Source organism: Miniopterus natalensis, chromosome 17, assembly GCF_054644295.1.
Source record: "Miniopterus natalensis isolate mMinNat1 chromosome 17, mMinNat1.hap1, whole genome shotgun sequence".
Lineage (NCBI taxonomy): Eukaryota > Metazoa > Chordata > Mammalia > Chiroptera > Miniopteridae > Miniopterus > Miniopterus natalensis.
In genome coordinates, this window is record NC_142097.1 from 32949100 (window position 1) to 32965801 (window position 16702).

Here is a 16702-nt window from a genome sequence, read left to right on the forward strand (position 1 = left end):
TTATGTTCATGTGCTAAAATATTAAAATGTAAGCTTTTATGTTAAAAGTTGCCTCCCACAAAAGAATATAGGCAGGTTTAGGGGGGATAATTTGAGTGAACGAGTCTGACAGTGGTAGTATTCCACCACCTTTTCTCTTTAATCCAGGGCTAGAATCAGTGGAAGTGGGACGAGCTGTGGAGTAGCTTCTAGAGTGTCTCAGCAGCTACTCAGTGATTTTCCATACATGACCTCTCTTCTGGTGGTTTGTAGGCTTGTGCCTAGGAATACCATTCAGTAGAGTTGCTGGTTGGTGGACAGGCTCTTTAGCTGTTGACACTGGGCTGCTTTCGATCTCTGTAATCCTTTAGGGGAAGGCTGCCTTCATGCTCTTCTTAGCTAGAAAAGAAAAATTTGAAGTTGACTCTTTGGAGCCTTTCGTTTATTAGTCAACCCTTTTTCTCCCATGGAATCGGAGAAATGCTTCTTTCTCATGAACTTTATTTTTTAGTGTTGTCACCTAATTTTGGTCAGACTATAAAGGTAGAATGTGCCCCTGAGCACCTTACTTATTTCTCTTGTGAAGAAGGCGGCCATTATTTTCTGTGAGCTGAAATCGAATTTTTTAAAATCTATTGTTCTTAAACTTGGTTATGCACTGCTCTAAAATGGGAAAGGGAGCCTTTTTGCTGTTGTACCTTCTGGTGTTTGGAGTGGCCAGTTCGTTAGAGCTCCCCCCTCCCTCGCTCCCTTGCTTCATCCTTCTCTCCCTTTTAACCTTCCTTCCCCCCCCTTTTTAAAAATGATTTGATTTTCTATTAAGGTTCTGGAAGTGAACTCTTTATAAAATTTGGAGACATTAAAAAATTTTTTTAAGGAAACCTAATATTCTAAGGGAGAAATGTATAGAAAATTTAGATGTCAAGTTTGCATGATATTTTTCCATTTGATTTTAGTTTTTTTTGGGTTCTTTTCATCCTCACCCTATGATATTTTTCCATTGATTTTTAGAGAGAGTGGAAGGGAAGGGTGGGGAGGGGGGAGAGAGAAACATCGATGTGACAGAGACACATTGATTGGTTGTCTCCCACATGCACCTCGGCTGGGAGCAGGGATTGGACCTGCAACCCAGGTATGTACACTTGATGGAGAATCAAATCCATGACTCTCTGATGCACAGGCCGGCACTCTAACCACTTAACAACACTGTCCAGTGTGTTTTTATTGATTTTAGAGAAGAAGGGAGAGGGAGAGAGAAACTTGAGTGAGAGAGAGAAACATTGATTGGCTGCCCCCTGCATGCCACCTACTGGGGATCAAGCCCGCAACCCGGGCGTGTGCCCTGCCCAGGAACTGAACTGGCGACCTCTTGGTGCACGGGATGATACTCAACCAACTGAACCACACTGGCCAGTATCTTTATTCATTTCAGAGAGAGGAAGGGAGGGGGAGAGAGAGAGATAGAAACATCAATGATGAGAGAGTTGTCATTGATCAGCTGCCTCCCACATGACCCTGACTGAGGATGGAGCCCACAACCCAGGCATGTGCCCTGACCAGAAATCAAACGGTGATCTCCTGGGTCCTAGGTAGATGCTCAACCACTGAACTGCGCCTGGTTGGGCTAAACACCAAGTTTTAAATGAACACCATTCTTCCCAAACTCTTACTGCATTCTCCCCAATACTAATAACTGAAAGTACAATATCAAAACAAGCAGCTTTCACCTACTAAAAAGGTTTCTAATTATCTCTTGGACATCACCAAATTGATAAAGAGATTGAGAATGGCTTTTAATTTTTTTGAGAAAGATTTCTTTGAGGAAAAGGAAATTGGTTTTAATTTTTTAGGCAGAGTTACTGTTATCTGGATTTTTCTCCCTTGTAGAAAATAAAGGCCCTGAAATAGAATAGCCAAGGAAACAAATTCTGAAACTCTGCCTTGCTTGCAAGTTCAAGCTGTGGCATGGCGCATTAGGTATAACCTGTGGCTATCCTCAGGTATAGGTCATTGTCTGTAACCCGCTTTTCTCACTGTTCATTTTCTCCATAGCTCTGCGAGCTCATTTTGAAGAAATAATGGATGAACCAACCCCCTTGGCCAAACCTCTGGAGCTGAATCAGCACTCCCGATTCATAATTGGTTCTGTGTCTGAAGATAACTCAGAGGATGAGATCAGCAGCCTGGTGAAGCTGGACCTACTGGAGGAGAAGGAGGGCTCTCTGTCACCAGCTTCGGTCAGCTCAGATACGCTTTCTGATTTGGGGATCTCTAGCCTACAGGATGGCTTGGCCCTACACGTGAGGTAAGAGAGAGTAGTTTAATGTTTTACTTATTTAATCTTTCCTATTGGTTTTACTGAGTTCTGAAAAGAGCAAGAATAATTTTAGCCAAGATTGCTTCCTCCTTTCCTATGTCACTAGTCTTAAAGCTTTGATGAGTAAGTGGAAAATGATGTATTTTGTCTGGAATACAGTTTTTGAAAGTGTCCCCTCCTAAATGTTCCTCTCAACCTTTTCTGGTTCTTTCTACATACTATGTGTTTTACTGAGACCCAGAGAATGAGTTAGTTTGAGGAATTCCAGTCTCTGTACTACTTTGACTACCACTGTTGTAACTATCTTGGTGATTGATAGGACTTTTGTAAGGGTGGACAAATTTGTAGTAATCTCTCTTTGAACTGCTTCATCATGTCAGGAAGTTATATTCTATTTCTGGCAGGGCCAGTACTCAATAAAGAGCTGTGGTAGGAACAAGGGGTTGTTATAGAGCTCTCCTTTTTTTTTCTAGAAATACAATCCTCTATATGTAATTGAGAATGTCAGTAAACAGTAACACTGTATTATTCTTATTCGTTGATGTTTTGTTATACAACCAGCGCGTGACATACTAACCTTTGGTCATTTGCTTTTCATTTCTTGGATTAAAGGGTCTGTATTAGTGGTTCTTGGTTTTCACTGTACATCAGGATCATTTGGGGAGCCTTAAGAAATGAACCCCATCACCATAGACTCTGATTCATTTGATATTGGCTTGGCTTAGAGCTGGGGCTATTTCTTTTAAAGCTCTCCAGATGATTAATATACTGCCAGGGTTTAGATTATAGGTCTAGCCTAGATAAACATAAGTTAGGGTGAATGTTGCTGTTGTTATTATCTTGGTGCTTATTAATGGATCATAAAATAATTTACCTCCTTTTTATATACTCAAGATACAGACTCTATAGTAAAATCCCATACTGGGTCTGGCTGAATGTGACTTTCCTGTTTTATGGTTATCCCTGGGACCTTGGGGCTTTGGCTTCTGAAAGATCAGATAGTGCAAGTCAGGGGTGGGGAATGTCTGGCCCTCAGGCCGTATATGACCTCAAAATAATTTGGTCTGGCCCTCCCAAGGCAACTGCAAGTGGGACTCAAAATTCAATAAATGTAGGAGCTTTTTTCATAGCTGATTTTTAAGTTGATAATTTTGTATGGCCCACGAATGATGTTATAAATATCCAAACGGGCCTTGGCAGAAAAAAAGTTCTCCACCCCTGGTGTAAGTGGACATCCCCATTTAGCTATTTGGAGGTTGAAAGGAAGGGGTTAAGCAAGTTAATTATGCTTTACTTCACAGATTCCTAGAACTGCATTGAACCAGAGGGGTAATTTAGCCTCATTTTTTTATTTAAATAGATGAGAAAACTGAGGCCTAAAGAGGGGAAATAACTTGCCTAAGGACAAATAGCCTGAAAACTGGAATTCAAAGTCGGATGCCCCAATTCCATTTCAGTAACTTTTCTACTCTACTTCCCTGACTATACAAGTGCCTAATTTATATATCTAAGTAGTTCAGACAAGATTGGTGTACAAGGTATTATAGTCATGCCCACATAATGATGGACTGCAGTAAGATTATAATGGAGCTGAAAAATTCCTATCACCTAGTGATAACACAAATACTTACCATTGTGTTACAGTTGCCTACAGTATCCAGTACAGCAACATGCTGCACAGGTTTGAAGCCTAGAAGCTGTAGGGGAACAGAATTTGTCACCCCAAAATAAGTCTATTTGACATAAGGATTATTTTAGGCTGGTTAATTTTAAGAAATAGCAGACATGGGAGAATCTCTGAAAACTAAGTAGTTACCCTTTGTAAAAGACATTTACATTTGTAAATGACTATAATACCTTGTTCACCAATTACATTTGTCTCCCTCTTCGTACAGGGAAGAGAAGGGCTGACCTCATCTCTAGAAAATCCTACTTAAATCTGCATAGCGATCTTTTTTTTCTTTTTCTTTCGTAATCCTCACCCAAGGATATCTTTCCATTGCTTTTCAGAGTGAGTGGAAGAGAGAGAGAGAGAAACATCGATGTGAGAGAGACACATTGATTGGTTGCCTCTCGCAGGGGCCCTGACCCAGGCTCGGGATTGCAACCAAGGTACATGCCCTTGACTGGAACTGAACCCAAGACCCTTCCATCCACAGGCTGACACTCTAACCATTGAGCCCAACTGACTAGGGCCGCATAGCGGTCTTACCCTTGTTTACTGTGCTTTTTCTGGTAACCTCTAACAACTGACTCCCCCACCCAGTTGAAGATGGAATTGAAGGTGGTGGCTGCAGCCATTTTGACGAGTTACTCAGTTTTCCTGGGTCTCTCCCATGTATACAGGAGGTATACATGTTATTAAACTTTTGTTTGTTTTTCTCCTGTTAACCTATCTGTCTTTTATTATAGGGGTTTCTCAGCCAAGAGCCCAGAAGGGTAGAGGGAAAATTCTTTTTTCTCCCCTACAGAACAATAAGCTATGCCATATAACCTAGATGTGTAGGAGGTTCTACCATCTCATGTAAGTGCATTCTACAATGTTTGCACAACAGTGAATCGCCTAAGGCCACATTTCTCAGATGTATGTCTGTCTTTAAGTGTAGAGCATATCTAATCTCTGGGAATGGAGGGCAGTATTTAGTGGCAGACCAAAGGGGTCAGGTCTTTATTTTTATGTAAACATTTTTTATTAAGTGACCTTTATAGGTCACTTACTTAATGGTTGTGATCTGAAGGCTAATACTGGTGGTGGTATCTTCCCCTTCAAGATCATCTGTAAATGTGTTGGGGTTGTGCTTGGTGGCACTACTTGCTTTTAGAGGACAGAGGACCAATGATTCTAAACTTTCTGCAATGTACTGGATAATCCCACACCACTAAGAATTGTTCTCAAAATGTCACAGTGTCCTATTGAGAAAGATTGGGTTAAATATAAATTCTTAAAGCTACATAGTACTTTGAGAAATTTGTCTAATATGAGACTATGGGAAACAATATCCATTTGTCGGATTCGGAAATTGTGAGTTTGGCAATGGTAAGATAAATACCATTATAGGAAACTCACCTGATGATATTACAAGGCAGTTTGTAGTTGCTAAGTCATTCCCAAAGTTGATGGCTATGTGATCAGTGATATGTGCACCTGAGAATTTGTTTGCATGTCCTACTGCTGCAAAACTCATTCCCATACCTTGTGGAGGAGCTATGGATTGGAGTGTGATCAGCATCCTGAGTCGGAGATAGTGTCACTTCCCACTCACTTCTGAGCTAGTGAAGTTTGCATTTACTGCTTAGATTTTAAAAAATTATTAGATGTATAGAAAAGTTGGAGATCCAAAAAGTATAAAGAAATAAACAATACAAAATACAATCATTCAGTGATAACTGCTGTTAATATTTGATATGTTTCCTTTCAGTGTTTTTTACCCATTAACGTAAATTTCATTAAAGAATACATACATAGGTGACATTATAATGAATATAAAGCTCTGTTTCCTGCTTTTTAAAAAATATGTAACATTTTCTCATGCCATTAAAAATCTTGTATAAACTTAATTTTTTTAATTTAGCTTTTTATTTTGAAATAATTTTAGATTTAGAAGAATTGGCAAAGATAGCATAAAGAGTTCCTGTGTATCCTTCACTCAGCTTCCTCTAATATTAACATTTTCCCTAATCACAGTACAGTTGCAATACAGTAGAGTTGTCAGATTTAACAAATAAAAATATAGGACTCCTAGTTAATTTTGAAATTCAGATAAACAGTGAATGATTTCTTAGTGTGAAAAATTAAATACTACAAATACTGAATGAGACATACTTCTAAAAAGGAGTATTTGTTGTTTGCTTGAAATTCAAGTTCAAATGGGCATCCTGTAATTTATCTGGTAACCTTGTATTTATTAAAACTAAGTAATTGGGCCCTGGCCGGCGTGGCTCAGTTGGTTGGGTGTTGTCCCCTGCACCAGAGGTTGCCAGTTCGATTCTGGTCAAGGGCATATGGCTGGGTTGAGGGCTTGATCCCCAGTGGTGGGCATGCAGGAGGCAGCCGATCGGTGTTGCACTCTCACATTGATGTTTTCTGTCTGTCTCTCTCTCTCCCCCTTCCACTCTCTCTGAAAAGCAATGGAAAAAATATCCTTGGGTGAGGATTAAAAAAAAAGTAAGGGAGAGCAAAGTTGGAAGAGTTATACTTCCTGATTTCAAGACCTACTATAAAGCCATAGTTATCAAGGCCATCTGGCATTGCTGCAAGGTTAGGCATATACATCAGTGGATCAGAATTTAGAGTCCACAACTAAATCTTTATCTGCGTGGTCAGTTGATTTTCAGAAGAGGTACATCCTTGATTCAAGATTTCTGTGCTTGGAAAAGCCCCAGTGTAAATGTCTCTCACAATGTGTGCTGCAGTATAACTCAGGCTGCATTGCAATCAAGCCAGCCAATGCATCACTGTCTGCTGGATAAACTGCTACGTCATCCTTGGTGCTTGGCATGTTACAATGCTGGGATCAGTGTGGGCTTCTAGTTGGATTTTGTGCCAGGTATGTGTCTACTTCGGACACTTTATTTATGGTAGATTAAAACGGGGATGCTTTGAATTTGGAGGAATGAATGAATGTGGCTTTTTATTCTCTGTGTTCTAATATTACAGGATTGTGAGCAGCATCCATAAAAGATTAGAAACTAGCTTTGTTTTTGGGTCTGGGTGTGCTGTGTTAGTGTTTAGTTGTTTTAGAAAGATCCCTTTGGTGAAAGAAAGCACAAATTCTATTACTGAATGTGCCTCTTTGGTATATTTTTCTGATATAATCGAGCGCAAAATAGCCTGCTTTATTCTATACTCAATGCTTTATTTGGTTTTTGAATGTTCAAGTTATATAATAAAGGCAGAGAGCGATTTTCTTTTGGGAACTACCTACATCTGGAGACTCTTAAGATGTGTGTAAAATTGAGCTCCTTCTACATCTGTGGTCACTATAAATGTTTTAAACAAAGGTCTCAGTGCTCTATTTTGAGACATATTATTCTGAAGAGTCATAGAGATAGGAGGGAGCCTCTGTGTCAGCTTGGTTCTTTAAAGGAAAAAGTAAATGACTAAGTTTATCAGACATTGGCATAGTATAGAAGGAATGATACAGAGTGGTACAAACCAGAAAACAACCCAAGACATCCATTTTTCTGTTATGGCTGGTGGTCATGTTGAGTGGCCTGAGTCTTTTCTACTTGAGTCACTTGAATGTCTGAAGATTGAGGTATATCTTAATCATTTTATCTTCAGTTTCATTGTTCACCTTCTATCTGTGCTCCAGGTCATTTGTGTACTTCTGTTGTGGTGTGTTTTTTTCTGGAACGTTAATAGGTTCTCAGCATAATTGGCATCAGATTATTAACTATTCCTACCCAGCATTTTGGTGTGAATTTTTCTGTGCTGTATAAATCAGTTTAGATATAACTGGTGAATTATACCATCCCTGAGGACTTGTCTCAGGAAGTTGTGATTCTGTAGATTCTAGCTGTTGGAGTCTTTTCTCCCATTACAAGGCAGCAATATCATGAGCATGTACTTAATTAAAAGCTAAAACAGGACTATGCTACCATAACATTCAGCACTATTTTTTTATTTAAGTGACCTGTCCATCTGTGGCAAATTTGCTTTCGTGGCAATAGATGTGTTCTCGTAGCCTTTCTAGGCAGGGTTTTCCTTCCCTGCTTAAATTGGGTTAGACCTCTGTGTCTAAATATTTTTCTGGGCTCCTTTTTCCTTTCAAGGATTTTATCCACATCTCTATATCCCATTTATACCAGCTTCATTCTAATTGTCAGGTTTTAGTGAATAAAATCTTAGATTTTGTTGTTTTTAAAAGTTCTTTGTATGTGCGTATCACTATTCTGGCTTAGAAGTTAGAATTGTGGCTCCCACTTTATACAGAGCTCCTTATTAGTGGCAGGTTTTGTTCTTTGTACTTTTTTTTTTTTTACTGCCTGACCTGCTTTTCCCCCTCTTGCAGTCTGATAATCAGTATTATTTGTTTTGATTGGGTCTCAGAAATTACTTACCTAGGCTGTGCTGTCTTCCTCCCTCTGGATTTCATGACCCCATTATTTTCTTGGCTTAGCTGTTCTTGTAAATGTTGTCTTCTCTTTTGCCCTGGCCCTCCCTGTCATGTGCTCCTGGCAGCCAGGATAGGCTGTGGAGCTTTTCTCTGGTGACTGTCAGAAGAAAGTGACCGTTGTTGAAACATGTTTGCTGCGCGGCTAACGCAGAGTTGCTAAGATCTGTTTTCTCGTTTAACAAGCTTTTATATTTCTTCCCCTCTTCTCTCAATCCTTTTGGAAAACCAGCTAATTCTAGGTGTGAGCCAAGTTTAGGGAGAAAATTCAAAAAGGAGGAAATGTAGGGAAATATGGAAATTGGGGACAAAGTGGACAAAAACACTGTCGTTTGAGGCCATCAGGAATATTCTAGTCTGACTGAAGCAGGGCCAAGAAGTAGGCAGAAGGCACAGTATCTCTTGTCCTCCTGGGTTTTAAGCACCTGCAACAGGAGGACGAGCTGCGGCTTGTGTTTACAAGGCCACAACCTGAAGAGAAAGCTTCCATTTCTTTGCTGTTGTGATATGGAGGTTCTGCAGAGGAAAATAAAGAGATGAGATATTACATGCTTCAAAGGTAAGTTTTAGGGTGCCATATTTAGACAATATATTCCTTTAAAAAACAGTAAGCACTGCAGTTAAGCCCTGAAATTTATGTGAAATTTGATTTGATGACGGTTTGTATCTCGAAGAAACTATCTTTTTTTTTTTTTTAAAGGAAATGAATAAAACCCCTCATATTCTGGAATTCCCAACCTATATTTTACATGCAGAATTTGAACCAAAGACACCTGAGCCCATGTATGTTGATGTAGTTACCCTGAGAACAAGCACCCCTGTGCAGATTTTGCTGTGCTATTATTTCGTTAAGGGATCTTAGCCTGTGCCAGGTTTGCACACTGCATTTTGCTGGTTTTTCAACAGTAAAGTCTCTTCAACTATTGTGAAAGTAGATATCGATTCTGCGTAGTATGTAGCATCCCTGCTGAAAGTAGTTTTAAAGAAAACTTTTTAGAACGTGTCTCTGGCACTAGGAAAGGTACCTGCTGCATTTGTCCTGGCACATGACAGTGGGCAGCTAAACTGGAGTTGGTCAGGGTGCCAAGCTCACTTGCCCTGGGATCTTCCTTCTTCCTGCGATTAGAACTCAGGAGGAGCAGGAAATGAGTCAGGCCTTAGCCTTTTTCAGGCCCCTTCAGGTTTTTTCTTCAGCAGAGGATTGACATAGAAGACCTGAATGATTTGCTTGGTAACAGTACTTAAGTGTCCCTCTGTTATCTTCTTTGTTTGTTTGTTTTTGCAATCTTGAGAGGATTAAAAAAATATGAAAATGAAACTGGACTTTGGTAAAGACAGAAAACAGAAAAAATCACTGAGTTTGTAAAATTAGTCTTTAGAACAGTCATCCTTTTTTTCCCTTTCACTTGACCCCTTCTACACTTTTGGGGAAAAACCAAGCAAAACTTCCACTGGTAGTCAAATAAGTAAAAAGCAACTCACTTAATAGAACAAATATTTATATGTATAGCATTGTTTTGTTTTATATATGTAAAACAAGCATATATATATGAATATAAAGAAAACACACTTATATATTTTTATATATGTTATACACACACACAAAGTTTTATTTTGTTTTTCTGTGGTTAAATACAACCGGTGATCTGTATATTTTTTCTAAGAATGCATCCCTCCTGGAGCAGCCTGTCTTCCAGTTTGAACAATCATCTAGGGAATTCCCTTCCCTCTGTGTTGGATCCTCTGTTTCTTACGTCCCTTGTCTTCCTTTTTCTTGGCTTTCTCCATTCTCTTACAAGACATTCTCTAATAGCTTCCCAAGAAAAGGTAGGTGAGAGGTGAAGATTTTGAGGTCCTTTCTATTTCAAAACTATTGATTAAATCTAATGACCAATTTTCTCCACCTTTTTAAAAGAACATTTTTTTTATTGATTTTTAGAGAGAGAGGAAGGGAGAGAGAGAAAGAGAAACATCAATGTGAGAGTAGAACATCAGTCTATCGTGTGCATCCTGCACGCTCCCCACGGGGATCCAGCCAGCAACTCAGGCATGTGCCCCAACCGAGAATTGAACCAGCAACCTCTTGGTGCATGGGCCGACTTCCAACCAATTGAGCCATGCCGGCCAGGACTCCTCCACCTTTTATCAATACAGACTTTGCTTTCCTTTTTGTGTTATACTCAAGCAGCTCCTTGTTAGTTCTAGGTTTATATCCTCTCTATGTCTTCACTCCCTCCCTAAATAACTGAATGCTGACCTTTGAGGAGTGTGTGTGTGTGTTTAACTTTAGGTGTATAGAATTATGTAATCATTTGTCCATGACACACTCATTGGTCCATGTGTGGCCCACTATTTATTTATTTGGTTAGTTATTTAGTTATTTTTTTTAAATAATGTAGAAAGAATTAGAAACCCACCACATTCTTTTGTTTAATTTTTAAAACAAAGGTAGGTTCTTGGCCTTCACCTACATTTAATTATATAATCTCTCCCTAAGCCTTCTCCCTGCCTTCGCCCACTCAGATAATCAATTTTCTTAATCGCATGTTCATCACATTCTTTTATTTTGCTGTTTATATCGTTTTATTGTATCTATACATATCTCTTAAAAGTATGTGTATTTTAGTTTTTAACTTTATTATCTGTTTTTAATTTTATAATCAGTATATAGTCTACTGTATATATTTGGACTTCTTATATATTAATCATATATCTAGACACTTGACTAATGCCTATTATTTCTGATATTTTGTCTGCACAATCTTCTGTGTTTTGTATGTAAATGATCATATCATTCCCAAATAATGACAGTTCCTTCTTTGCAATCCTAATGCCTCTGGTTTTTTTTGTGGTTTTTTTTTCCATTTTATTGCACTTGTTAGGAAATCTAACACAGTTTTTTACATCTGTGGATTTTGTTAAATTAAACCATCTTTGCATACCTGGGACAAACTCAACTTGGTCATGGAGGAACATATTTTTTTACTAATATATGCCCATCCTTGCACCAGTATGCTACTATTCAGAATATTTTGTTTAGGAATTTTGCATTTGTAGTCATGAATAAAATGGACCTGGACTTTTACTTCATGTAACAGCTTTGGTTTTGATATCAGTGTTACTCTAGCTGGGGAGTCGTAATTGTCTGGAAGTTTGGTAGACTACTGCCCTTGAAAGTTTGATGGAATTTGCCTTTGAAAACCATCTGGACCTGGTATTTTAATCATATTCTTTTATTTTAAAAAGTTAAATTACTATAGTGTCAAGATTAGAGTGTAGGAGAAAGGAGGAAAAGATAGGACTAGAAGAAAATAGCTCTCTATTAAACAGTGTATAAAGGACCTTATTTGTATGTATTATCTCATTTAATCCTTAAAACACCCATTCAGAGGGTCTATCAAGGTCCAGTCAAGGAAGGAGAAACTGCATTGGGTATTATAATAAACAGGACATTCAATAGTGAGAATTGATTACTTGGGTGTTAGAAAATTAAAGAACAGAAAAGGATGCTGAGGTAACCCAGAGTTAATACCTATAGAAAGCAGTTACCACCCATAGTCCGGGGAGGACAAGAAAGGAAGAGGTCTGAGCTTGGAGGAGGGCCCCTGGGGCTGGTGCTTAGACCACTGGGAGTAAGCTTTGAATGGCTGGTGCTCAGATCCCTGAGGAGGAGACCTGGCCTGGCAGGTGACTGATAGGCCCAGGCAGTGTAGCCCAGAGGATGACTGAGCATGGCAAGGTGGTACTGACTGTCAAGGAGCCACAACCTGCTGCTCCTGGTACCTCTAAGAGAATGCCTCAGGGTTCCTCCCAGGATTGTCAAAAGATGCTAGAAGCTAGAGTTAACTCTCTGTTACTATGGAGCAATGCTGGTAATAACTGGAAAACATGAAAGAAATTTTTTACCCCTCTGTCTTCCCATTGGCAGAACTGAACAGTTTTGTAGAGGCTTAGCCCTGTTTTCACAGAGCAGAGCGTAAAAGAGTGGGCTTGGAGCCGAGAGACAATAGGTAAATAACTAGAACAGTGAGTACTGTGTGTACTTTACGAAGAGAAAACCGGAGCTGAGCAAGGTTAAGTTATTTGCTAAAGCTCATTGGAGCTATTAGACAGATCTGGCCTGTGCAGTTTCAACAATTGTATTTCATATAATCTAAAACACCACTGACAGAGGCACCACTGAGGAAAAAAATACTGCCAATTAAATCATACAATCAGTTGTAAGATACCAATTTCAGAGTTTTTTAAAAAAAAAAATCTTTATTGAATTCAGAGAGAGAAAGGGAGAGGGAGAAAGACAGAGAAACATCAGTGATGAGAGAGTCATTGATTGGCTGCCTCCTGCATGTACCCTACTGGGGATGGAGCCCACAACCCGGGCATGTGCCCTGACTGGGAATTGAACCGTTATCTCCTGGATCATAGGTTGATGCTCAATGCTGAGCCATGTCAGCCGAACTGAGAGATTTTTTTAAAAATTAAAAAAAGGAGGGGCATCTTAAAATTGATGAAATATGGTATATTTTGCTGCCTTGTAAATAATTTTGTTTTGAAACATCTATGGGATACACAAGTAAAACATTTAGTAGGCAATTAAAAATGTGGAGTTATAGCTCATAAGAAAGATGGAGGGTAGAGATACAGAGGTGAAGGCCATCCATATGCCAGAATCATGATACAGAAACAGCCTTGCTAATTGTTTTTAGCTCTAACAGCTGAGTCTATTATTTATACCATCTCTTTTCATTTAAACCTTTGCATATCTCTTTGGGATGGCGTCTGTTGGTAAACCTTAATATTTTTTATTATTCAGGAACAGTTATTTTTTTCTTGAATTTCCATAAAGATCATTTTTTCTCCTATCCTCTCTTTGAGAAGTATGTGGTCTCCCTGCATGCAGCCTTCACAAGAGTGCAGTTAGTTGGAAGTGCTGTTTAAGTTTGGTAGTGAAAAGCAGGTCTCCAGGGGAGATAGATGGTGTGAAGAAATTCTCTTGACAGACTTTTCTGGTTTCTTTATTTTTATAGATCCAGTATGTCTGGCTTGCACCTAGTCAAGCAAGGTCGAGACCGAAAGAAAATAGACTCACAGCGAGATTTCACTGTAGCTTCTCCAGCAGAATTTGTTACTCGTTTTGGTGGGAATAAAGTGATTGAGAAGGTAAGTTGTAACCTGCTAAATTATTTTTCCAGAGTGCATGAGCTTTCATGCCTAGATTTGTTGTCTAGATTTGCTCAAAACTGATCTATAGACTTTCAGAGACCTTGCCTCTTTATTATGTGAAATTCTACCCTTTCTACCTCCCTCACATCCTATTAAATAATTTTACTATTTTTTGTAATATGTCCTAACCACTAATAATTTAGTCACAGCTAATTAAGATGATGAAGCAGTGCTCATAAAGTTCTTTTTTAAAAGATCTTGTGGCTTTACAGGGTTGGGCTGCACTGATCTGAGAGACTATGAGAAATCGATTAGCTTGTGGGGTGGTGGTGAGGAGATAGTCATAGCGTTGGATTTAGAGCCAAGGGAGTAGAGAGTTTCAGAACAGAAAGTTTGAACAGTTTGATACACAGTTACTTTCCTGGCTTCCACCAAGTATTTGAGATGTTTAGAGGGAATATACCACATGAAATGCCTGAAGAGATTACAAGTATTTTTAAATGTTAACTGTGTCACTGTTATCTAAACCATGTCAGAGTTGAGAGGATGACTTGTTGAAATAGTTTCTAGTGATTAAAAGATTAAAGGGTGAGGACCTACATGCCCACTCCTGAAAGTATTGCTTCAGCGGTGTCCTTCTATTAGCCCTCCAATAAAGATAGATTCTATGTCTCCTAGCCTGTGTGATCCTGGGAGGTGTGATTGCAATACAGGTGAGGAGATGGAAGGTTTGTTACAGAGACGTCTCAGCGTTATTGATTCTGCTCCTTTTCTTATGACCATTCTTTCTGAGACAGGCTCTACAATTCTAAGGTGTTTGGGGTTCTGCATTTTGGAGAGAGGTGGTGGTTGGTGCCAGGTTCTTATACACGTTCAGTTTTCTCTGCCTTGTTTTCCTTCAGTGGAGAATAGTGCACAACACTGCACTGTTTAGCCTTCCTCCATTCCTAATTTGATAATACACCATCTCTCTGAAGTTTGTCTTCTTCTGTTCCCTAGTAGTATGGTAGAATAATTCACAAACTTGTAAGATTTGAATACTTGTGACCTTTTTTTCCTTCAAGAAATGAAGTTATGCCCTGGCAGGGTGGTTCAGTTGGCTGAGTATCCTCCCATGCACTGAGGGGTCGCTAGTTCGATTCCCAGTCAGGGCATGTATGGGTAGCAACCGATTGATGTTTTTCTCCCCCTTCCTCTCTCTCTCAAAATCAATTAAAAAAATATCCTTGGGTGAGGATTAAAAAAGAAAAACCACTTATTTTAAAAAAAGAAAGAAGTTAGAAAGTAAATTTGAGCAGGCCACATATTTAAGTATTTCCTTAGTTAACATTTGAAAGTATCCCTTGGTCATGTGGGAGCTAGTTCTTAATCACCTAGAACAGCAATACAAATTCCTATTGAAAATCTAGATTTTCAAAGACAGATCTACAAAAATTGTCTCACCTCTTTTTTTCCATCATTGCTTTCCTTTTCTACTTTTCTCTCCAATCCCACCACCCCCAACCCCCAGGTTCTTATTGCCAATAATGGCATTGCAGCAGTGAAATGCATGCGGTCCATTCGTAGGTGGTCTTACGAGATGTTTCGAAATGAACGTGCAATCCGATTTGTTGTCATGGTCACACCTGAAGACCTCAAAGCCAATGCAGGTGAGTCATTAGCATTAAGAAAGCATCACTCTTGAGCATAAAACATTGAATAGCACAGCTGGTAAGTAGGAGAATGGTAATTTAGGGAGATTCCCAAACTGAAGGATTTCTTTTTTAAAAAGTGTTAATAATGGGCATATACAGGTGATTGTGCTATATTTAACCTCAATACAGACTCCTGTATTCTAAGTAAAAATAGGTAGAAATTGAACAAGTGTTGATTTGGTTTTTCAGGTTGTATGCCTTTTCAATGTCAAGTATTTGCTAAGCCACATACTTTAGCATGTGTAAGTGGAAAGGTTTGGGGGGAAATACTATTTCCCTTATGAGTTACAGTGAATTTTTTCCCTTCCTCCTGAGGGAGAGACCTCTTGGGACCCAAGTGGGTTTCACTCTGCAAGCTTTTCTGTATATTCTCTCTACTCAGTAGGTCCTCCAGCTGAGAGTCGTTGGGATAGCTGAGAGGCTGTCGCTTTCCTCTCCATGCTTTTTATCACTAAAGCATAATCTCTAAGTTAGAGTACCCACAGATAACATTAGCTTTTTAAATAGCTATCTTTTTAAAACTATTTTGCTTTGTATATGTTCTTTCTATATTGAGATAATGATGTTAAAACTATGCCTAAGGAGGAAGGGTTATTATGCTATCTTATTTAGAAATGGAGAAGGCACCAATTTATTAGAAAGCTGATGTTATGTGAAAACATTTATATTGACCCTTTAACATCTCTGAGCCACAATTTTTTTATCTGTAAAAGAATGATCATAATGTCTAGTTCAATGAAAATATTCTATCATAAATGTAAACTACCTTTAATTATTTCTTTTTATTTATCTATTTCTCCCTAGTACTCCTATTAATTTATTTATTCAGGGAACATGGGGACTTATAGTTGGATAAGATGTGATCTTGCTCTAGGAAACAAATAATTTCATTACATTGAGGTCAGTGCTATAATAGAAATATGCACAGGATACTGTGAGAACACAGAGATGAGACATCTTAACTCTGCCCTGTGCTCTTAGGGGGAGGGGTAAGAGAAAGCTTTCTGAAGGGGTTATGTATGCCTATCCAAAACTGAGTAAGAATTAATGAAGCAATTAGGGAGAAGACAAAAGTGTTTCAGGTAGAAAGAACAGTATATGCAAATGTTTGAAGGTGTGACACAGTAGTTTTCTGGAAATTATAGGTGGCTTGGTAAAGTACAAAATGTGAACTAGTATTTGTTAAGGAGGGCCTTGTTTTTCATCCTCCGGAGCATAGACTTTATCTTTTTAGGGATGTGTGTGTGTGTAGGATGTAGGTCAGCAATTAAAGTAACTTTTTTTCTATGGCCACTCAACTATAGAAAAGTTTGATTTGACTACATAAGAATAAAAATTTCTATTTAGCAAATAAAAAGAGAAAAATTTAAAAACAAATGGTAATCTGGAAAAACATATTAGCAGTAAAAAGAGTTTCTACCTTTGATATGAGA

General features: G+C 38.7%; 1 protein-coding gene across 11 annotated transcripts in view; it reads left to right on the forward strand.

The window, feature by feature from the left end:
- Positions 1-16702, forward strand: part of ACACA (acetyl-CoA carboxylase alpha) — a 219909-nt gene that overhangs the window by 44655 nt on the left and 158552 nt on the right. For all 11 annotated transcript variants that reach the window (XM_087826242.1, XM_016210681.2, XM_016210686.2 and 8 more), the window contains 3 exons: positions 2032-2284; positions 13440-13572; positions 15086-15224. In XM_087826242.1, the coding sequence (XP_087682368.1) occupies positions 2058-2284; positions 13440-13572; positions 15086-15224 (499 nt within the window). In that variant the 5' untranslated portion in view covers positions 2032-2057. The remainder of the gene's footprint in view (positions 1-2031; positions 2285-13439; positions 13573-15085; positions 15225-16702) is intronic.